At 40.6% G+C, this 22,774-nt stretch overlaps 2 protein-coding genes across 4 annotated transcripts; one reads left to right on the forward strand and one right to left on the reverse strand.

The window, feature by feature from the left end:
• Window positions 1-182: 182 nt before the first annotated feature.
• On the forward strand, window positions 183-5,382 carry ebag9 (estrogen receptor binding site associated antigen 9). Of its 2 annotated transcripts, none has more exons than XM_075464915.1 (7): window positions 183-466; window positions 838-932; window positions 1,537-1,618; window positions 1,777-1,941; window positions 3,612-3,722; window positions 3,914-4,005; window positions 4,563-5,382. In XM_075464915.1, exons 2-7 carry the CDS (start codon window positions 850-852, stop codon window positions 4,678-4,680), a joined length of 651 nt encoding a protein of 216 aa, XP_075321030.1. In that variant the 5' UTR covers window positions 183-466; window positions 838-849; the 3' UTR covers window positions 4,681-5,382. The 2 variants fall into 2 exon arrangements, with proteins under 2 accessions (XP_075321030.1, XP_075321031.1); XM_075464916.1 differs by having other exon boundaries at window positions 1,786-1,941.
• Window positions 5,383-7,449: 2,067 nt separating this feature from the next.
• Window positions 7,450-19,772, reverse strand: sybu (syntabulin (syntaxin-interacting)). 2 transcript variants are annotated; one of them, XM_075464914.1, is made up of 8 exons: window positions 19,590-19,772; window positions 15,147-15,193; window positions 14,735-14,921; window positions 14,066-14,212; window positions 12,083-12,182; window positions 11,706-11,858; window positions 10,355-10,510; window positions 7,450-9,237 (listed from the first exon to the last, which is right to left on the reverse strand). In XM_075464914.1, the coding sequence occupies exons 2-8, from the start codon at window positions 15,168-15,170 to the stop codon at window positions 8,055-8,057; spliced, it is 1,950 nt and encodes a 649-aa protein (XP_075321029.1). In that variant the 5' UTR covers window positions 15,171-15,193; window positions 19,590-19,772; the 3' UTR covers window positions 7,450-8,054. The 2 variants fall into 2 exon arrangements, with proteins under 2 accessions (XP_075321029.1, XP_075321028.1); XM_075464913.1 differs by having other exon boundaries at window positions 14,066-14,266; window positions 19,590-19,771.
• Window positions 19,773-22,774: the final 3,002 nt, after the last annotated feature.

The following is a 22,774-nucleotide window of genomic DNA, read 5'->3' on the forward strand; positions in this document are numbered from 1 at the left end:
TAGACGAACTCACTGAATGGTTAATTCAGTGAATAATATTACACAATCCGTATTTGTGAAAAAGTAAATTTTGTTAATATACAATCAATTTAAGACATGTTCAAACGTTTTTATGTATTTTTCTATTTTCCGACAATACCTGAAGCAGCTTGGTCACGTTGGTACTTCTCGGTTCCTGCTCCTCCCAGTTCAAATATGGCAGCCATGGGACAGAAACGAGCGACGGCACAAATTTAGTGTTTTTTATGATACGACATTGGTGTGGGAAGCTGTATCATGCATAGTTTGGTCGCAGCAGCGATATGTTTTGTCGGTGCTAATGTGTCGACTGAGTAAGGATTCTAAAGGGTTCAGAAATGTCATGTTTTCCAGTGGGCTAAGCTAGCAACCAACGGTTAGCAAATAAATGTACTTGTCTCTTCTGACACGCAAGAAGACACAGTTTGCCCTGCTCATAGCTTTCTAGGTGAGTATGTTTTTTTTTAAAGTTCGGCCAAAATTTAACCTAAAAACCTAGGCGCGTTAATTACCCTGAAAGGTTCTAGGAGGAATCAAATGCAGGTTCTGTCTCGATGTTATCAGATGAATGACATGTCCGCAGTGATGGTATTTTACATGTTTGGGTCACGGTGCTCCAAATTTGAGCAGTTCTTGGTTCAGTGTGCTGACCTTATTTATGAGTTCTCATTAAGTTTTGGTCATCTTGTCAACCTTTTTGCTAACCTGCAAATATATCGATGTGCTTGCAGACATGCGTGCTGCAGCTTGTGGTCGGAGCAAAGCGAGATATGACATGGTCATTTCAAACGTTTAATGTTTTTCTTCTTCTCCCAACAGCCTAATTTCATCATGGCCATCACTCAGTTCCGTCTGTTCAAGATCTGCACGTGCTTAGCCAGCTTACTTTCTTTCTTTAAAAGGCTGATATGCAGGTGAGCACAAATAAACAAACGCATCGTCCAGTACTGTACTGTGCAAGATCGTCGGGTCACTCCTTATATCTCTTTTCCTATGGAGTGGGACTTTTTTGTAATCTTTTTAAAAGTGACCTTGAGCAGCAGTTCTTCAGGCCTGCTCAGGGTCTCAAAAGTTTACATTGGACATTGGCTTCTTTTTCACTAATTTTTCAGTCTTTAACACTGACTTATGAATCATTCGAGCATAAAAGAGGCACCACACTGAAGGGATGAACCAGTTTTATCTCTACACATAAGACATTATCGCAAGGAACCATGTTTTCCTAGTATTATACGAAGATATGTCTTCTTCATGCTTTTCTTCTACAGCTGAATACAACTTTACACGTTCACTGAAGTAAAAGTGGAATCAAACTCACTTTAACTTTATCTCTGCTTCTAATGTGTGGGCATTTGACAGTGCTTCAAGCAGATGTAATTGGCAGAGCTCTGGTTGGTAGAACCATCTCTGCATTGAAGACAATTGATGTTAGTGTTTGGTAACATTTGTTTGTTGCTTTCATTAGCGTTCATTTATTCATTTCATTCATTTATCGAGCAATTTGGATATTTTCAACAGGAGTGGAAGGGGCCGCAAGCTCAGTGGCGACCAAATCACTCTCCCGACAACAGTGGATTTTTCCTCATCTTTACCGAAACAGGTCAGTACCTGCACCGGTTATCTGAACAGTTCAGGGGCTGGAGGTCAGTGTTAGTGGAGGTAAACTGCAGATATAACCAGGAGATGAAATTTTCCAGTTTTATGTTTGTTTTGTTTTTTCACAACAAATCAAAAACAAAGTATCATTTTGTATCCTAGTCCGCACAGCCAGAGATTGAAGAATGGAGTTCATGGGATGAAGAGGCTCCTACAAGTATTAAAATTGAAGGTGGCAATGGAAACGTTTCCCCTCCACCCGACGATGTGGAAGAAGAGCCCGACTACTTCAAAGACATGACTCCCACCATCAGGAAAACACAGAAGGTATGTCCAATGACAGCGCAGTTAGAGGTCAACTATTATAAAAGCAGATGCTGTTGAAGATGAGCTCAAAGCTCTGAATACATCTTTTGAACGATGGAGATATGTCTGTCTGACAGTTGGTACATTTCATCAGCAATTTTGGATTCGCCTGTTGAAGTATTGCCTCGTGAAAACCTCGACAGAATCATCAAACTTTGGAAAGAATTATTATCAGTGGGGGTTAATCAACGTCTCTTCAGCAGTGTACACGACATACTTCCATGTTCCCTGGAGTAGTTTGGCGGTCCTGCAAAAAATGTACAACATAAATCACAGATATCTCAGTTGTATGCATGGGTCGCATACATGACTGTTGAATACATAAGCATGTTTGATAACTGTGAGTATGAATTTACAGATTTGTTTCTCTGTTGACCGGAGCAGAGCTGCATAACACTGTCATTATGATCAATCCCAGCAGCTATTCAAACCCTTCTGAGCTGAAATCCTGCCACCAAAGTCATTCAGTTCAACAAGCACTCGGTGCTTGTTTTTTCTCCTCACTTTGAATAAAAACTGAATCAATTTGATGCAATAGACACAAACACAGGAAAGTTGTGTCTTATCTGTGTCAGCTTCACACACACACGCACGCACGCACACACCTGTGATTAAAAAGTAGATCCCACCCACAGTGAAGGGATGCTGTCTGTAAAGGAAAAGCTGTGCCGAGTCAAACCGTACCGTACTGTACTGTACTCATGGAAAAAGGCCATTATATAGCAAACATTTTACTCACTGATCTTATGTGTTCAGTTTTTCCTCCTAGTAAACTTTCTGACTTGGAAAAAATAAACGTGACATGCTCTGAATGAAAAATAAATCCAGGAGACCCTCTACATTTTTTTTGTTGTATGTTACCAAAGAAACACCGGTTTGATTTAGTTAGTTTTCTCTCTCTTGGCGTTTTTCCTGCATTACAAACTCTACTGGTTTATTTGCCCCCAAAAAAGTAATTGAGACAACTGAAACAATTTCAGTTGATAATTTGGATGGTCACATAGCTAATATGATGCATAGTAAAGGTAAAAGTAAGTTGCATTCAACATACGTAGATGTAGTACTGTTCAATGAAACTGAAACTCTTGGTTAGGCTGGATTATTTTAGAATACAGTAGGCTTGCAAACTTCATGCAAGTATGTTGCATTTCCTGTTCATCAAACCTTGATTGTAACATCAGACGGAGCCTGTAAATGAAAAGTTTGTCAGCTTGACCTGCTCTTCAACAATAGCATCAGCTGACTGTGTCACAATAGTCTCATCATTTCCTTATGCCAATCATTTGAGCTGATTGCAATCAAGTTGGATAATTGTCCGAATCATATCCATCCAGCTTCATTAAAAACAGATTGGACCATATAGTTTTATTTCACTTTTTAGACAATCACTTTTCCATGACGCTTTTTGCACCTTCTTCTTCTGCTGTGAGTTAATAATGCCAGCAGCCTGTCTGGAGATCCCTTACCCCTAACATTCAACTGAGTCCTTCATTGGAGCTTGCGCTGACTTCATGGCTTTTATGGCAAAGTCAAAGGGGAGGTCTTAAAATAATAGTTTAGAAGGAACATATAAAGAACTGTCAGTTTAGGTCTGAGCTCCTCTCCTTTTTCTCTGTTTTTTTGCTTTGAAGATCGTGCTGAAGAAGAGGGAGCCCTTGAACTATTTGGTGCCTGATGGCTCGGCAGGATTCTCCAGCAGGCTGGCAGCCTCTCAGGATATGATGACCTTCAGTCCACCTTCGGTGAGTTCCAGGCTTTCTCCTTCTCACTTAAGTGGGAGTTTTCTTTGCAAAATCAAGAACCAAGTAGAGTTCTCTATGTAGTCCATGTCGGTTAAAGCTAAGGCAGGCATCCCAAATCATTAGTCAAGTCACTATATCACGTTAAACGCAGCATCCTAACTGGTATGATTTCAAACCACCCATTTGCACAGGCCGAACTGGGAGAAATGGAAACCTGGCAGGAGGACACAAATGCCTGGGAGGACGAGTCTGATGCTGCCTGGGAGGCAGAGGAGGTGCTCAGGTAATCATTCATTCATGTATTCAGATTATCAGCTGAACAAACTAGTTAATACAACCTGCAAGAGACTTTAAATAAAAACGGATCAATATTAACCTCACATAAACCTGCCTGTATAGGACATCATTTGAAATGGGGCCGCGTGGTGGTTGGCTCTTTTGCACAGTAAGAAGGTTTCCAGTTCAAGTCTTTGCTTGTTCTCACCTTTGAAATATTTAGTACTGAAGATGATGGATTTTTTTTTAAAGTGCTGAAGGAATCTTCCCCTGCTGTGAGATTGCTTTCAGAATTGAGTTATTCCACGTTCCCACGGATGTCGATGTGCTATTTTAAAAAGTATGTTTTCCCTGCATCTATAACCATGGATCTGTGTACATATTATAAAGAGTCATGGAGAGTTATGTCCAGTAGGTGGCAGTGTGCCCCATTTATTACAACCTGGATGGTTCAAAGAACAGGATTCTGTTTTAACCCAGCACCAGCTGATCTGGCTTCCACTGAAACACTCTGACAACGTTGGTCACGATCATGTTTTGTCTTCCTCCTTTTGTTTTTAAAAGGCAACAGAAGATGGCCGAGAGAGAGAAGCGGTTCATGGAGCAGCAGAGGAAAAAGATGGAGAAAGATGCTCAGAGAATGCTGAAGAAGGACCAGAAGATCGCTGTCAAGCTCTCATAACGTTTTAGAAATGCTCAGCTCTGAGCCAGATTGATTGGGGCGGGGGCAAAGACACTTGATTTGTCGTTAATCTGTCTTTAAAGTCATCAAACCAACCAGGATTATCATCGTACACTATTTATCTGTTTGCAAACTGTCCTCTTCCTCCTCCTGTTTCCACCAGCAGCCATTTTGCTCCGTTTTCCAGCTGCATTACTGTAAAATGCATCAGTCTAGAGACTAGATAATACCCACGGTGCATTCACTGTTCATATGACAAGGTTCCTCAAGGGAGAGTTGTTAAAATCATCTAAGAGTAAAAGTTCAACACATCGCTTGAAGGCCTCATTTAGATTCAGATTGAATCCGACAGGTGATGTTAGAACGCATCTTTTTTTTTTTTTTCCCCAGGAACATTTGTAAATAAAGGGGTACCTGTGCTACCTTTTTAAAACAAGTAATGGGTACAATTGCTTTTTCTTTGTCTCTTAATGGCCTCAAATAACAAAGAAGTGTAATTTATTTTTATGCATCACTGTACACCAGTGACATCCTTTGGTTTGCTGATTATTGTGTTTTTATATTTATGTCTTTCACAGTCTGAAAACTTAAATTTTTCCTTTTTCTTAATAATTTTTGCTTAATATTTCACACTGTCTCCCTGTGTTATGTAGCCCTCACTACACTGAAATCTGCATTAAATGAAGACTGGAGATTTTCAAACTTGGTATGGTTGATAATCATAGACTGGAATCCAGCCCAGCTATGGAGGATAGTCATGGGTTCCTATGGTAACCTCTTGGCTACTGGTCTTATGTGCATTATCAGTTTTCGTCATCTTTTGATATTGAAGGAAACAATTGAATGATTGGTGCATTTGTTGTCTGCTGGTGGGAGGTGTTCCCACTCTGTCGGTAAATGCTTGATCTACAACCTGTGCAGATTTCTACAAATCATGAATCCCCAATGCAGCAGAATCTCAGGCCAATTATTTTATTCACCAAGAAAAAAAGATGGAAAAACAAATGTTTACTTCCTGAAACCTAAGGCTTACAGCTGAAGTTAATGGTTTTGACTCGGCTCGTTATGTGCTGTAATGAAATTCATAATCGGCAGACGAAAACTTACTAACAGTGCCAGTGTTGTCATGGAAACATTGCTGGGGTGAGAAAAGCAGACGTGATACAGTATTCTTCTGGTTCATGCCTGATAATAAATGGTTGGAAGTGAGATAAAGGAGGGGATTTTAATTCTCAGTGCTGCGGTTACAAAAGCTTTGCAAGTTATGAGATTTCTGATTTACGTTCCGATTCGGTTCAAACTAATAAGATGATTGATACATGGCCAGTTTTAACCTGAGGAGCAAATGTTTGAGGGAATTCAGTAAAATGGATTTTGTTTTCCCCCGTGTGATCCATTTAAAAAGGAAAAAAAGCATGTTGCTCTTTTCATTTTATTTAGTTTTTTTTCTTTTTAACTCAAAAGAATCCCTGCTTTGTTTCTCTTGCATTTTCTCAGTTTGACATGTTCTAAATGCTAGTGTTTGAGCATAAGAAAGGACTTAAATGGAGAATGAGTTCAGATTTGACAGACTGTATATCTGATGTATTAGTCCTGAAAAAGTTTTTAATAAAAATAATGGATTTAGACCTTTAAAACTGAATAACTTTATGAAGCATTAACTGTTGTAATCACTGATTGAAATCCTTGCATATTGGACCTTTTTATGGGTTCAATATGAAGGTTCAGGCTTTTTATTAGCCATGAGGGCTGTGACACCAGAGATGGTCGTCAGTTAAATAAAGCAATGTGGTGCATCTGTATTGGTTACCATAAGAAAACATTAGCATGCTTACATGCTGAACAGTTGAACATGGTAGATATTCTTGCTAATTGCCATCTTCATGCTAGAATTACCTGAAAACACCACTGCACCTGAGCTCAGCTTCCCAAACCCTTCAACACTAACAAGAACAAGCTGAGGCTTCAAACCAGGCTAGCTTGTTACCTGCGTTGACAGATAGCTTACAGCATTCATTTGTTCCCTGTAATGATGTCACTCCTATCTGCCAGGGGACACTGCCTGCTTGTTAAAACCTCTCAGACTAACCTACTTTCAAAAAGGCAAAATTCTCATCAGTCTTCGGAGAGGGAATAATTCACATGGATGCAGATGCACATCAGCAGATGTAACAGAACTGATGTGTTCTCAGTCTCCCCACCACTGCCGCCCACTCATTTAATCTGGCTTCCATAAACTGTTCATGGGGATTACAGTATTTGATGACTCATTTCTTTGATGCCTTTAAGCCGAGAGTTCATGGTTATACAACTGTAGATCACTACATGGCAAAGTGGAAATGAAGTCAGAGGCAAGCTGTTAGCTTATTTGACCAAGACTGAATATGGATAGATGTTACGATAGGAGGTATTGGTAGTTTATGGGGATTGACTTTCAGCTTTGCTTGCATCGACAGCCTTTTTATAGATTCTGAGAGATTCCAGTAAAGTGGATCTAATGCACATAGTCAGCTCCATGGCACAAGGGTGTTTGAAAACACAGGCTAAGAAGGCTTTTACACAAGAAGAACCGCTTACACTTTGGTGCAAACTAAACAGTCTCCACCATTTTTAGCTATTTATGTGTAGATCATGTAGAGAAACTCGGTCTTTGCCAACATTTAGAACAGGCCCGTAGATAAATATAACTTTAAGGGCTCAGCTTCCTATGCAGAAGAATGATTCTGCCCAGAACAAGATTAAAACAAAGCTTTCACTGTCCAAATGGGCCCAGAATTATCATGCTTTATTAATAAAGATACAAGGACATTTGATGTAAACCACCAGTATTGCACATTTCTCAGGCACGTAACAAGTGTCGGTTGCTTTGAAGCGTCAACTTAATATCTATGAACGATACATGGGCGGTGCAGAGTAAAGCTCTACTCCCAGGGTACGGGGGAAAGGATTCACAAAACAGTGAACTCACATTAAAGCTTTGGCTGAAGTTTTAAGGTTTCTTTTTGAACAGAAACAAATAGATTTCACAACCCATGAAACAGAAAGTAGCATTCAGTCTTTCAACTCCTGAAAAAAAAAAAAAAAAACTACTAGGGACACCACTTGACAATGACAACACATAACCATCTACCCAGATGATCTCTTTGTAAATGTAAATTATAAATACATAAATAAACCCCGTTATAAATAATCCCTTTCATGTCACCACTCGCCTTCACATCATGGTAACCGTACAGTGCAAAGTAACAGTGCTTGAACAAAAATAACTGCATTGATCTCACCAAGTGTTGAACAAAAAAAATATGTCAAATACTCTTAAGATGCTTAAGTGCTTTTAGTTCAAAGTTAGGGGTACGCATGCAGGTTGGTTGCCACTACGCATCTGGACTGTCTGCGACCTGGCGAAGAGAGTGCAATCCCATGATGCAACAGCCCCTGATCAGAGCGGCAATGTTGTACACTGGAGCGCTCCCGTCCACACCGTGCCGAGAGTACAGCCAGGCCACCGTCGGCAACACCGGGGCTGCTACTGCGACCAGATCAACCAGGAAGCTGTTGCTCCAGTAACGCTTGCCAACCACATCCAGTCCTGGAGACAGACAATTTTCCCCCTCATTGACTCCAAAGTCCAGCTCCTCCATAAACCGGCGACTCTCTGCAGGCTCCAAGCAACATTTGCCAGAATCGGTTGAGGTGTCGGGGCTCCCTGGAGGCATGTTGGGTTGGGAAGGTGTTGGGTCAGGCTGAATGGCAGTAGAGGAAGTGATGGAGGGTAGGTTCGGAAATCCCAGGAGACTGCTGGGGGATGCCAACGCTGCATCCTCCAATGAAGCCCCGTGGAACTTGAGCATCTGAAGAAGCAGCGCCTGCAGGTCCGGAGACATGGGCACTGGCTCAGTCTGGATTCCTTTATCATCCGAGTTCTGCTGAGAAGGAGGGCTTGAGGAGATTGCATCTGTGGTTGCAAGTGCATTTGGCAGAGATGGTGGGTGTGTAGTAGATACATCGGCCAACTCTCCCTCTGACAGAGCAGACACCCAAAACTCAGACTCTTCTGGGGCCCCTGGCTTGCTACTGGAATCCTGGCTGAAATCCATTGTAGTGGACATGAGGACTTGCTCAAAAATATCTTCTCTGTTGGCCATCTCATCGTTTATCAGCAGCCCGCTGTCCGCCATTGCCTCTGCTCCTTGGTCTTCCAGCTCCATCCCACCCTCCTCCACTACCACCTTCTTTCCACCTTCATCAGGGCTGTCACACATAAAGTCCAAGGAGTTTTCGTCATGGAGGTTAGCGCCACTTTGGGCAAGCTCCATGCTTTGCAGCAGGGACTCCAACTTTCTGTTTTGGATGTTGATATCAATGAAGTACTTCTGTATACCCTTATCCTTCTCCATCAGGCTGCTCTTCATGGTTTCCACCACCTGACGGAGCTGTTTGATTTCTTTGCGGGCTTCTTTGAGGGACAGCTGAGCCTCCACTCTGTGACATTCCTCTTCAATCCAGTCTTCCCTCATTCTGCCAAGCTGTGCCTTAAGCTCCTCAACCTCTGTCTCTCTAATAAATCAGGAGGGAAATATCCAGTTACTTGAAAGGCATGGTTCATTTGTGCACACACTTAAAAATCTACGTTTTCCTAAATTAGACATTAATTGGTACTTAATTGGACAACCTTGCCTAACTTTTGCTAAATTTGCTCTGTTCAGCAATATTGTAATACATCTACTTTATAGATTTATTCATACTTGTAATATACAGTGGGTCCAGATCAAAGACTCTGGCAGACGTAACCGCTGTGACATGATCGATTAGTTTCTGGACTAGAATTAAGAAACCCGAACTTTGGCGTCTTTAACGGTACTTTAAATCTCCTTGAGGCCTGTATCTCAATATGGAATTACTTAAAGATGGACATAACAATTAAAAGTAGTGAGTGAAAGTCACTTAAGATATGATTTTTGGATAAAGTTCATTGACCTCATATTTCATAACAGAAATGGGTTTTTTTAAGGTCAAAAACTATTGAAGGGGGGATTTTGCAGATAGACCCTCATGGCCGTAAGTGCTACTGCAACTGGCAACATCATTTTATTTTAGACCCGGTGGCTATGTCCATCTTTTGTGTAAATTATGTGCCAAAGATTAATTTCTTCTGAGGTTCCTTGAAGTACAGTCACACTGACCACGTTTGTTGGAACTTTTTACACACAAGGTTTGACAAAATAAGATACAAAACTTGTGGAATTCCCTTAATAATTCATTTCAAGCCTGCAGACTACATTTGTTTCTGGTTTAGTTCTTATGAGAGTAAACTGTAATGCAATTAAAATAGGTTTTCATGCCAATTGGCTGCTGGTCAAAGCTTGATATTCGATACGAGTAGCCCTACTCTTTTAATCACATGCATGGCAAAAAAGTCAAATGTCTTATATATGCTTAAAATGTCCCAAATGATACCCTGTATTAGGGTTTTTCTCTTATGCAATTGTCATTTCCCTGTTGCCTTACACTAACAAGACGTTAACGCTTGAGCAGAGCTCCTCTAGGCATTACATCACCATGACATTACGTCACCATGGCATCACCCCCACCCCCCTCCCAACACCAATAAAACCATTATCAACCTGTCATAAAGAGCTGGCAATACCATCACAGGTGCTACTGTGCTGCTAACCTGTCACAAACTTTGTTCTCAGACTCCAGTAGTTTGGTCTTCAAGTGCCTGATGGCCACTTCCTTCTGCTGTAGCGGGGTGAGGTACTGCTCGGGGTTCGGGGGCCTGATGCCATGGTTGTCTCCGCAGGAGTGGTAGCGGCCCAAGCTCACTCTTCTGTTGAGCATGCAGAAAAATAAAATGTTTACCTTTCTTCTACTGATTATCCATTACTCAACAAGACATTTTAGAACAACAGCAGTAAAACAAACCAATTTGACGCTTAAAAAGCTAAATAACTCCCGTCAGAAGGTAATTAGTCTGGCTGGGAGAGTGCTGTCAGGGCAGATGCTCCCTGAAGCCTGGAATTACCGTCTGACACAGGATTACTGGCATTCATGATAGTAGCTAAAAACAGAAAATGCTGCTTTTATTGGAATAGAAGCAGAGCTGGCAAGTAAAGGCGTCACCTCACTAGAATAAAAAGTAACCTGCAGCTAACTGCAGCAAAATTCAAATGTCCTCTGGATGCCCCGTGATCAGTGTTTTATCATGCTCAAAGAGAACTGATCAAAGGATTTTTTTCTGTAAGGATGAGTGGGTGAATATAGACAGCATGCAAAACAGCATGTGAGCCCAAGTCTTCCACAATGATTCTAGCAACCAGGGATACTTGAGGCGAACACTCTGCATCCCTGCCAGAAATAGAAACAGCCCAGGAGAAAGCAGCACGGGAGAGGAAAATACGTCACATAACACTTAGCCGGGCAGAGGAAAGCTGACAAATGGGATGCCTTAAAGAGACAGCAGTCGAGGATTAAATTGCATATATGGAAGCTGGGAACAAGCAATAAACATGGCAGATTTTGATTCTGCGCAAAAACTTAAAAGACCAACATCTGAGAGAGGATTTTTAGGTCAAACCTTTCAAGAAGAATGAAGCCCAATTACAGGAAATCATAATGCTCCCAAACACTTTGCAATTTCAGACAACACTGCTCCGAAAGACAGAAAAATTCACAACCCTTTCTCACTCTTACACCAAGACACACTCACTAAATTCTGTCCCAGCTTCAGTCAGTGAGGTGACTGTCAGTATATTCCGACATTTGCTCTATGAAATCCTCAGTAATCCCTGCCACAGCCAAATCATGACAGATATAATCCCATTGAGCTGCATGAGGAAATGATAACAGTCCGAGCTTAATCCAGCCGCTTGGTAGAGTTACCTACTGTCTGACCCATAGTGCAAGAGTGAAATTTGTGATAAATCCAATTGGGAAAATGTCCCAGGATGGAGTCTAATCAGATTTGTTATCGTTGCTCTTAAATATTTTAAAAAGATGCATAACAGGAAGGTAGTAACTGGTACCTAGTGGTGGGGCTGGAGTTGCAGCTGCTGCTATTGGTTGAGGAGGCAGCTCTGGAAGGAGTCCTGTAGGGCGCATACAGTTCTGCATCACGACTGGCTGTCAGGCTCCCGGCTGGTTTGAACACTGGGACTGGCCGAATGCGTGTGCCATGACTTAAAATTAATTGGAACAGGGGGCAAAGATTATTAAAAAAAAAACAAAAACAAGGAAAGAGTCATTTACCCAGAAAAAAAAGGAAATAATTGCCTTTGTGCCTAATGAACATGTGGGGTCCACCATGAAATTTTTCTCTCCTTTCTTTTTTATGATTTTTTTTCCAGGTATGTTGGTGAGCCATTAAAGCATCTAAATGACAGTAACAGATTTACTAACATACCTGCGTGAAGGAGCTTTCCTCCCAACTGAACTGGAGGTGAGGCTCTCCCTGGTCTTCAGGCTGCCGGTGCTACTAGAGGAGCTGAAGTCTGCCTCACTACCTGCAGGGAGAGACATCAATATGTTAACATACCAGCAGATGTAAAAGGGTCTATATATCCTTTGAATGGGGACATAACACAAAGTTCCCCAGATAAATAGCATCTCTGGAGTATAAAGCGGCAAATAAATCGCCTTTTATGGGGCCATTTCAATGCATCTTCGATGCATTTTAAATGAAGAAACCCAACAATTAATCACTTCACCCCACAAAAAAGGCCAAATGAGCTGCAGATTTGGCAAAAATTCAGTTATAGCCCTAACCACTTTGTGAAGATATTACATCATAGGTAAGCTAGCTTGTAATGCAACCTCAGCTCGCCTTAGTTAAAATTAAAGATACATTTAGTCACCAATGTGTGAGCCGTTTTTTCACCGATATTTCAGGTTTGCTTTTCAGTACAAGACGAATCAGATTCTTGATGTTTGAGAAGGTTTTCCATCTAAATAAAAGAAGAAAAAGTCCTGAATTTTATAGTCCACGGGCTTATTTCTCAATTAGTTTAAGGGTTTTTCATCCTTTCACAGCCTTAATAGCTATAGCATTTTATTTCTAAAGAAAAAAAAAAAAAAAAAAAAAAAAAAAAAAAGGCAAAAAACCCAGGTATTTAAGCAAGTAAAGGAAAGCCTTTATGATTTATATAGACAAAATGTAACAATTTTGAACTTGGCTTTACACATTTCTGCTTTGGAAATGTATGCTTTTTCCCCCTTTGCCTATTTTGATACCCAATTTGAATACAATTTCACAGACTAATAACACAAAAAAATAAGATGTCTTAATGTAGGTAACCATTTCAAGTTTCATTGTTAAATGTATGTATGCAGTTTGAGGTTTTATTACTTAAGGGGCTAATATAACCATCCCAAAAAGACAGAAATTCAACCCATTTAACAGATTCATTTTCCAAATGCCTCATTCGGTTTCATTCGGATTTGGTCCAAATGTAATGCAGGATTGTCTTGTTCAGTTTCTTTATGCAGGACTTTAGTCAATGCTTATAGGTGAGCTGCTCCCTATAATCCATGCAATTTTTAGTCTAAAGTAAGTTTAAAAGGATGAGTTTCCTGTTTATTATAAACTGCACGCTACTTTGAGCACTTTTGCACAATACAACGTTGAAAATATGTTGAGGACAAATGCTCAGCTGAACTGTTAAAGCTGAGCAAAGTTGATCACTAAAATGTTGAGCTGAAATGACTGAAAATTCAAGTCCTACCTGAGAAACATCTTTTCCCATCAAACAACACCATAGTGTCCAGTGATAACTGTGACCAACAAAACAGCTCAAAACTTAGTGATCCTCCATTGCTTGGTGAGTCAACTCAGGCTCAGTGTAGTAACCTCCTACTAATCAGGCTAATTGGCTAAGCTGCCGAACCTGTCCCACAACCAATCAGCTTTTCATCCTAACTTCAAAGTCATAATCAAACAATTTTTCCCTCTTTCCCCTTACTGAAAAAAGAGAGGGAAAATAATTTAGAGGTAAAGAGTGTGTACTGTTTACTGTTTTAATCTTAACAGAGTGCAGTGGCACACATGACAATTCACTCTAGTCTCCTCTCTGGCAAGCAGCTTTGACCCTGCCTGTGTTTGTTCATGGCTGGGAACCTGTTGTCTGCTTACATGTGACAAATGCAGGGGTATTGTACTTTGGTCTTCGGGGAACATCTGGGAATCTATGCAACTATGCAATGACTAGTATAGAAATCTGTGTATAAAAGCACTGATTTTTGAATCAACACAGGCAGAACTAGATACCGTATCAGACTGTGATACAGCAGGTCAAAGGGGAATTTGAACCTATACAAATATTATTGCTCCCACAGATGTTCCTGAGGACTCTGAGGTAAACAAAAAGTTTGACGTCCAACTCCTCTTTACCTCTGGTTTTCATGGCCGACCTCAGCTCCCTCTTGTGCCTCGTTGTGCTCCGCGGTTCGCCGCTCCACTCGGCCATCACCCTCACCCTCTTCACTTTGGTTTTGCGCTCTGGGAGTATCGGCGATCCCTGGGCACTCTGCTCGGAGCCTGACGGGGTTTTGGAGGGGGACACAGACTGACTAGTGGGGCAGCCGGTGTCATCTATTGCAGACAGGCACATAGAAAGTAATAGCCAAGAACAAGCAGCGCAGCGAACACAAGGAGTCGATCAGAGCTCAAGGTTCAGTCCTGGTTGTTTTCTGACAGATAGCACAAAAGCTTGCGCAACTGGCTCACACACTCTTTGTTGTGGTGTGTTTACTCTATTTGTCGAATGGAGCCAGTTTGGGTGGACATAAAAAAAAATACAAAGAGAGATACATAGATGTGCTTCAGCTTGCATAACCCTTGCTAAAATTTTAATCATCCAACAAGAGCGTTGTAATACAATCTGACAGCTGACAGCCTGCAAATGGTGCTGGTTATTCAACATATCTTAAGTTCACACGAAGCATTCAGTTAAGTTTTGTTTGAATAGCGTCAACTCATGTAGGAAACATTGTAGGGTCAAGATAATTAAAAAAAGATGTATAAACTCCGCTGTTCTCGGACAGGAGCTAAACCTCTTACCGGAGCAAAAACTGTTGGTGCTGATGGTCCTCTTGGAGTGGTCGGAGCTGATGTCACACTCCTTACCCTCCTCCTCTGACAAGGGGGAATCAGACAGGGGAGATCCTTTGTCCTTTGGTCGGAAAGGATGAAGGACCAAACGTGGAATGCGGCTTCGGGGGCTTCCTTTCTCTGGGGATTTCTTTTCCTATGCAAACATTTGCCACAGTAAGCTCAACCAAATTGAACTTTTTAATTCCTAAAATATTTTGTTCATATTGGTGCCTGGATGTCTGATGATGACAACCAAAATGTTACAGTTTGAACATCTTTGTTTTTTTTTTTTTTTAAATCGACTAATATGTAGTTATTGTTAGAGCATTCAGCATTCAGAAATCAGTCCACAGTGATGAGAAGCAATCATTGGACTCACCTCATATTCTTGGAATGGTCCCATTCTGCTTCACACAGCGTTCTATCCTGATAAATGTGAAAGACGACAAAAATCAGCAGCGTCATTTTTTGGTGGGCTGTGAATGTGGCAGCATTTTGGCTTTGCACCCAAACCCCTAACAATGGAGGGCCCTCTGTTTGAACCCTGTTACACCACTAAATCCCCCCCGACACACACACACACACACATTCTCACACACACACACCTGCCTGGCACAGATAGCACAAGCATGAAGCGAGCTATGACCAACACACTGAATTTATGACCTAATACAACAAATAAAAATGCTGAAAATAAAACACCCAACAACCTTACGCCAGCCCTTGTACGTAACAATCAAGTGGAACCAAAGTCACAGCACAAAAACAGTTAAAAAGATGGGAAATTACATCAAATTCTCCATAGAGTGTGCGCCATGTTGGAGGTGAAAGATTTTCATCCAAGATAAAGGTTGATGCTAACATGCTTATATACACGGCTGGATCACTCTCGCACGCTCATGTTAACAACTGTATGTTTAAAATGTCTATTCACCTTGTTAGTGTGCTGATATTTTTCAATGAGCAATACATACAAGTACAGCTGAGACTGGCTGGAATGTACTTCTTGCAAGTAAACTCATATATACCCATAAATTCTAACTTGGTTCGAGATGAAAAGTCACGGGCAGAAATTATTCATAAAATGCACTGAAACTGCTAAAAAAAAAAGAAAGAAAAACACTTCAAATTCATGGTAATCCATTCTAAGTCTGTTGGAATATTTATGAAATAAAAAAGGAAACTCTGTAGTTCGAAATTTTAACTAGATGGCACCACAAAGGGAAAAGCTGAAAGATGATTAAACTCATTTAACTCACTGCCGTGCGGTTATGCTTGAGAAATACTGTAGATTTAGAATACCTCACTAACAGAAATAAAGAAAAAAATACGAGTGATGTTTTTTCCTTTGTTTTGCTTTTACATCCATGTCATCGCATACAAATGTGAAGCTCAGTAAAACAGTTGGTGAGAGTATGCAAACTCCTGCTCTCTGACGTTTGTGCCAAAGCTTTGGGGCTGCCTGCCAAAAGCTACAATGTGCTTCAATCAGTGAGTGATAAAGGATGATTAAGTGACATAATATCCTCTTTTATGAGGTGTTTGAGGCAGAATCAGAAGCAGAAATAAACTCTTGTCAAACACATGCACATTTAAAAAGAGAGACAAACATTTTTTATTTATGCTTGAGAGCTAAATAATGCAGATCTTCTCTCATGCTCGGATGAACTTAATACAATCCCTTCACTTCCTTTCTTGTTGATTGCCTAAAGGGGGCCAGTTGCATAAGCGCATACATGTTTTTCTTTTTTCTTTTAGTAATGATGTCACTGACCCTGAGGCCTGCATGCTACTGTTGTATCATTGAATCTCAACCTGTCTTCCATCACTACATCAAGCAAGGTACCTTTTCATTTCAAATTTCAGCCTCACTTACATCAGTCCTACTTTGACTCAGACCAATCCTCCACTGCTGTCAGACTGACGTAACCACCTAATGTCCTAATATTTTAATCTGATATCTCTTTATGAGTAACCCAGACCTATGCAAAATCCTATTTTTTCAAACCACCAAGGCCCAAAGAGCATTGCAAAAATAGACCAAAAGAGTCAGGGGAATCAGATTCCACCTCATTTTCAAAAATAGATCAGCGTCCTGGGTGGCCTGCGCCACCTTTCCCACAGTTTCCTTCTTGTTTTCAGACATCCTCAGCACCATAATGTTACAGCAGTGCACACCAGGCTGGCACACTGACATGGCAGAATCAGATTATAAGCAACAAGGATGAGCAACCACGGCAGTGCCCTTAGCAACACTCATAGCAACCGAGTTAAAAAGCTGCACGAATGACTCAAGCTAGATGGAAGCAATTATGTCTAAATCTGCAAAGAGTGCAGCATCTGTTGCTCATCCGAAGATGCTGTCCTTCTCCAAGAAGATATCTTGAACGTAGTGGCGGAGGTGATGTGGGGGTGTTACCATTCGGCTGACCAGTGTTTTCCCAAAGTGAAAGAACATTTTGTTCTTAAGCCACCAAGTGTATTCCTAGGGAACAACATGTACTTAATCCTGTACTGTTGACTTACTTTATATCATCATGGTGGTCAGTAATGGGGGCAACATGTAAATTTAAACCAAAGACAAAGAACATAACCTAGTACTTTGGAAGAAAAAAAAGGTGATTGCAAATATGGATGATGTGAAATAAGAACTGAGAGAATGAGATGTGGGATTATTTAGCAAAACAGAAAGAAGAAAGGGGGGGGACATATGGCAGAGCCATTCATGCTCCCCAGAGAATGATCCCTAAGATTTAGCTGACATCACCACGAGGCTTTTAATCCCACATCATCATATTAATGCTGCTTCAGGACAGCTGACATCAAACTCTTGTGATGTAATGCCTTTCTTATGAGGGGAAAAAACAATGGAAAATTACTAAAGTGTGACGTATTCAGAGATTGGAGAAGAAGAGGGGTTGTGTTGAGGAAGAAGGAGGCGATCTTAATGTCTGCAGGAGAGTGGGGGTTAACTTTTTATGTGAAACTAAAAGGACATGTTTGATTATTGATCTTTGGCTTCGCTGACTTATGATTTTTAGTTTTCAAAAAATATTTTTTGTATTTAGCTGCAGCTTACTTTGTTAGGTTGAGGAAAATATGGAGGTTATAGTGTCAACCTGCCTCTCTGGCAATGAGGTTTTCTAATTTTCTAACCCCTCCTATCATGCACCATCAATATGGTTCTGGATTCAAGCAGAAATAGAATATTTACATAAGAGCTTGAATGTATGGCATCATTCAAGCTGCCATTTGGAATCCTCCCTAATTATTTGTTTTAGCGCCTGGATAGAATGATGTTCCTCCTGTGGTGATCTGAAACCCTGTGAGATGTTTGAAAAGATTCCTGCCTCTTTTTGTGTGTTTTTATATGCACCTGGTCTGATCTCGAGCCTGTGAAGTGGGATTATAATTAACTCCAGACAAAGTTGAGTGGCTACCTGCTGAGTTAAAGACTAAGCATGGTTTAAGTGGCAAACACCAGATTTTCAGTTCTCTTAAGCATCCAACAACCAAACTTACAGTTAGGCATCTGATTTAACCTATACAGTAGATGCACTGAAAGGGGAGGTCCCATAAAAGCTGTAAGAGAGCTACTGGTAAACAAGTCCTCTAAGCCTTCACTGGAGCTCTTCCTCTCATCCAGATGGTCTACTTTTAAAACAGCATGGAGTGGGCGTCGATAATAATTCCCTTAATCCATCTGAGAGTGTGCTTTATAATGTTGATGACATACATGGACTTATTTGAAGCTGTTTACTCCATTTTGACATCAACCCTGTGATACATGTGGTTATTTATGAGAGGCGACATCATTTCAGTGAAGGCAGATGTTTATTAATCATATTGCAGTTCTGAAAGCATTAGATTCAGTGTGCGGACCTACTCAGAAAACTGAAACATGTCATTATCCTCTGTGAATCATGTAATTTTCCATCTTTATCTGAAGCTCATCAGCTCTTAAACAGACAGCAACACCACTGCATGATGCCATCACTGAGCACTCTTTCCCTTTCAGCATAAAGGAATCTGAAACCAACTTTCATTAAACAGAAAGAGCAAGAATTCTGTGTGTATTATTGGTAGTTTCCCGACAAAAAAAACGTCACATTGTACAGTAGAAAACCAGAGTTAACTGTTCTGATAAACTCTGGTAATAAAATCATTCTCCTTGTTTTGGTAACAGTGTGGCTTTAGGTGTCATTGATTGTATGGTAAACACAATAAATTCCCTCCAAATAAGAAAAAAATTAAATATTTATAAGGGCACAGAATCAGTGTCCCAGTGAAGAAGCCCAGGAAATGTCTTCTGGTGTGTTTACATGCCTCCCTTTGTTTATGTCTCATCTCACAGCCATTTTATTCAGCATTATGGAGGGTTGAGAAAGAATATTTATTGACGAGGACATCATTCCCTATGGCATTACCATCAGACAGCTTAATATGGAATTTCGTCATAATTGTGTCAATACATTTAATTTAATTTTATTTGATATTTTCATCTGGCGCCCCCAGCAGTTAAAGGGAAAGGTTTTCCTTAGGCGCGGAGATGCACCCAGAAAAAAAAGACGTGCGAAGTCGACTCCAGGTGGATGTAAACATCCAACTTAGATTTCGTTTCCAAAACGTGTACGATTTACGCGCGTGGCTAAATAATTAGTAAAAGAAGACGCCTTTCTGAACTTGTAAACAGCTCCTCTTCAGCCCACCTGCTCCCATCCCCGGAACTGTTTCATCCCTTTTTTTTCTGGACTAGTCTTTGTCCTGGTTTGGTCTTCTTCTAAAAGGACGATAATCCAAAAAAAAAAAAAAAAGAACCTACCTGGATGTTTGATGTCGTTGTCTCAGAAGGCTGCGCGTCAGCTGCTGAGGCACAAAGGCTGGCTGCTCTGCTGGTGGTGCCAGCCTCCGCTCTGCTGTGGGGATGTGCTGTGTGCAGACTGACGACACACACCACTGGGCGAGAAACAAGACCACCGCGCGCACGATGTGCCCGTCATGCCGAGTGTGTTACATAACGTGTGGGACGTTACTTAACCACTGAAGCCCCTCAGCCATATGGGGACATTCAAAACATAGACAGACAGAAAGGCGTAGCCCATTAGAAAGTATCCTGGAGCAATTCTTTACACGTAAAACCTTAAAAAAAAAAATCCGTTTTCTACAGATTTATACTCGTAAATGTACATTCCGGTCTTGGAAGCTGTGAAAATGCCCTGAAATATATTTATACAGAGTTTTAAATGACCACACCTTGAACGGATGGTTGTAATCATTGTAATCATATAATGACAACAATGACAATTGAAATGCACGTGAAGGAATGTAGATCTGCCATGTTCAACACAAACATGAAGGCAAACACAGTCTGTTGATTTGCTCTCACTGAGTGACTGTTGGCTCTCCATGGTGCTGAAATCGGGGCGGATCTAAATTCGGTGCTTGCGCGCTTTCAGTGCCATTCGTCCCCTTTATGTTTACAGGTTCTATTCAAAGCACTGAAAAACACAGTCTGTAGTGTTGCCACCGACTGGCACCAGACTGAGAGTTATCCAAAAGGGGGAAAACTGAGCACATTTCAACCTGATTGCTTAGATTTGCCTCACTAGCCAATGTTTTCATAATGTCCATGCGCATTAAACGTTATTCTGGGAAAACTCTGAATAATGAATAGAATTAAACAGCATTTTTTTTTTTTTTTTTAAATCTACATTATTTACCAAATGTTATCGCCTGCTTGTGTTCCTCTCCCTCTCCGCCCCCCTGTGGTCCGTCACCGCCACCAGCTGCTCCATCAGCAGAACAGCATGAAAGCCGCGGCTGAAGAGGACGAGGCAAATTGTTTATTACAAAGCCTAAAAAAAAGTGCTCTACACAGTGCGTTTAAAATGAGCATTAGAAAAAATTAGTGCAAAAAGAACCGGGAATGAACAGCATAAATACAGTTAAAAACAGAAAAGCAGAAAAATAGTTACAAGTCCAACAGATAAGCAACAAATTACATGATTGGAATTTCATCAGTACACATGTCTAAACGGTTGACTTCCTTGAACTAACAGACTAAGGAGACCTCAGCTGTTCAGGAAGTTTCATGCTTCAAGTTCAGGAAGTGGTTCTTTCTCACCACAAAAACAACATTTTAAGGTATTAAATGTTTCACTTTATTATTATTAATATTAATAATAATTTGTTTATCTTTACATCATATACTAGAATGTGTTCTTTAGAAAAATATGATATGTTTTTCCATTTATGCGTCGTTTAGAGTCTTGAAAAGTGGCTAAAGTTATCATTTTCATGTCAGTTTCTGACATGTAGATTGCACAAAAACCCAGCATAATTTTTCTTTCTATTTTATTTTCCTGCTATTAAGTGTTGGAACAAATACCAACTGTACTAAAGGAGAAGTTCGTTTTTTTTTTTTTTAAACCTGGACCTTATTTCTGGAATAAAATACGTTCATCTACTCACCGATAACAGTTTGGTGAAAGTCAGCATCCTTTAGAAGATATTTAGATCACTCGAGATCCGTGTCTATCCATATAACGGGAGAGAACAGGGCATAGATAATACAGCCTCTAAATAAGGCATTATGTGTCTTTATTTCACCAATACTTTAAGCCGAATGAATGAATGAAAGCTACTATTGCTCTGTTAGCTCATAGCTGCCGTGTTGTTGTTATCCGGGGCTATCGGGGGGCTTATAGGAAGCTGTCTGAATCAAACCTTCTTCGTTTGAAATTTCTCACATTGCTTCATGTTTTGCCAGAAATAAAGAACAAAAATATGCATACAGTTGGTTTGAACATATCGGGATCACTGATACAGCTTTGGAGTGGTTTAAGTCATATTCATCTTGTACATTCGAGTTGGTACATCAAAGTGATTCCCTGCATTAGCCCTGTGATGGACTGGTGACCTGTCCAGGGTGTACCCCACCTTACGCCGACGTCCACCACAACCCTGAATTGGATTTAGAGGCCATAGAAAATGGAAAGATGGAAGGACATTAAAATAATGTGTCCCCTACAAATCTCAGAGTTAGTTATAGTACTCCACAGGGCCCTGGACTGGGACCAATTCTGTTCTCTTTATACATGCTTCTTTTGGGTAAAATCTTCAGGAAAATTACATTTACCATTGTTACGCAGATAGCCCAGTCTCACCAGAAAAGTGTAATGGGTACATTTGATTACAACTGATATAAGATATAGATTAATATTTAAGACTATAAGCCCAGCCATAGGTGTAGTAAATCCCCCAAACTAACTTTATTCCAAACCATAACCAACCACACTTGACAACAAAGTTGAAAAGAGCTTTGACACTATTGGCTTAGTTGGGTGTGAAGTGTTTCATTTTTGTTAGTTTTTCCCTGGTGTGACAGTTTGTAGTGCAGCACCACCTTCTATTCCGTTCAACCTCTTTTCAAGTGTTTTTGGGTATATCCTATCTGCGTAATATTACTTCTGTGGCAATTCGACATAAAGCAAAATGTGGGCATGTTTACAAAGGAAAAGGTAGGGGTGAAACACTTCGGTGATTAAAATGTAGTCATTTTCCAATTTTGGATCATGAATCACAGCTTCACGGGCATTTTGCAGTTTTAGAAAGGCAGCTGTAGGCATGCATTGATTGTGGAAGCCAGAAAGTTTATTACTTTTACAGTTGATGAGCCTTTATATGAAACTGCAACATTTTGAGTTGGGGCCAACTTCTCTACTACACATTTTGAACTGAGGCTGATGGCTGATGACACCCGGCTCTATTTACCATGACCTGAGGAAACTAATACGTTACTGGAGTTACAGGCTTGTCCTGGAGACATAAAGGCCTGTAATTTTCTACTTTATATGTTAATACAAAACGGATGTTTTTGGTCCTACAAATCTCAGAGACTCCCTGTCCAACCATGTAGTTATTCTGGACGACATTACTTTGACATCCAACACTACGGTGGGGAATCTCAGAGTAATCTTTTATATGGATACGACCTTTAAGTCACAC

Source organism: Odontesthes bonariensis, chromosome 5 (genome assembly GCF_027942865.1).
Source record: "Odontesthes bonariensis isolate fOdoBon6 chromosome 5, fOdoBon6.hap1, whole genome shotgun sequence".
Classification (NCBI taxonomy): domain Eukaryota; kingdom Metazoa; phylum Chordata; class Actinopteri; order Atheriniformes; family Atherinopsidae; genus Odontesthes; species Odontesthes bonariensis.

Excerpts from the sequence above, each read along its gene's own strand:
- ebag9 (XM_075464915.1), top strand. The coding sequence starts at position 850 with ATGGCCATCACTCAGTTCCGTCTGTTCAAGATCTGCACGTGCTTAGCC. Across the intron at positions 1,942-3,611 it reads CCATCAGGAAAACACAGAAG|ATCGTGCTGAAGAAGAGGGA; the intron begins GTATGTCCAATG and ends TTTGCTTTGAAG. Across the intron at positions 3,723-3,913 it reads TGACCTTCAGTCCACCTTCG|GCCGAACTGGGAGAAATGGA; the intron begins GTGAGTTCCAGG and ends CCATTTGCACAG.
- sybu (XM_075464913.1), bottom strand. The coding sequence starts at position 15,170 with ATGGGACCATTCCAAGAATATGAG. Across the intron at positions 11,859-12,082 it reads AGGAAAGCTCCTTCACGCAG|TCATGGCACACGCATTCGGC; the intron begins GTATGTTAGTAA and ends ATTAATTTTAAG. Across the intron at positions 9,238-10,354 it reads GAGAACAAAGTTTGTGACAG|AGAGACAGAGGTTGAGGAGC; the intron begins GTTAGCAGCACA and ends CTGATTTATTAG.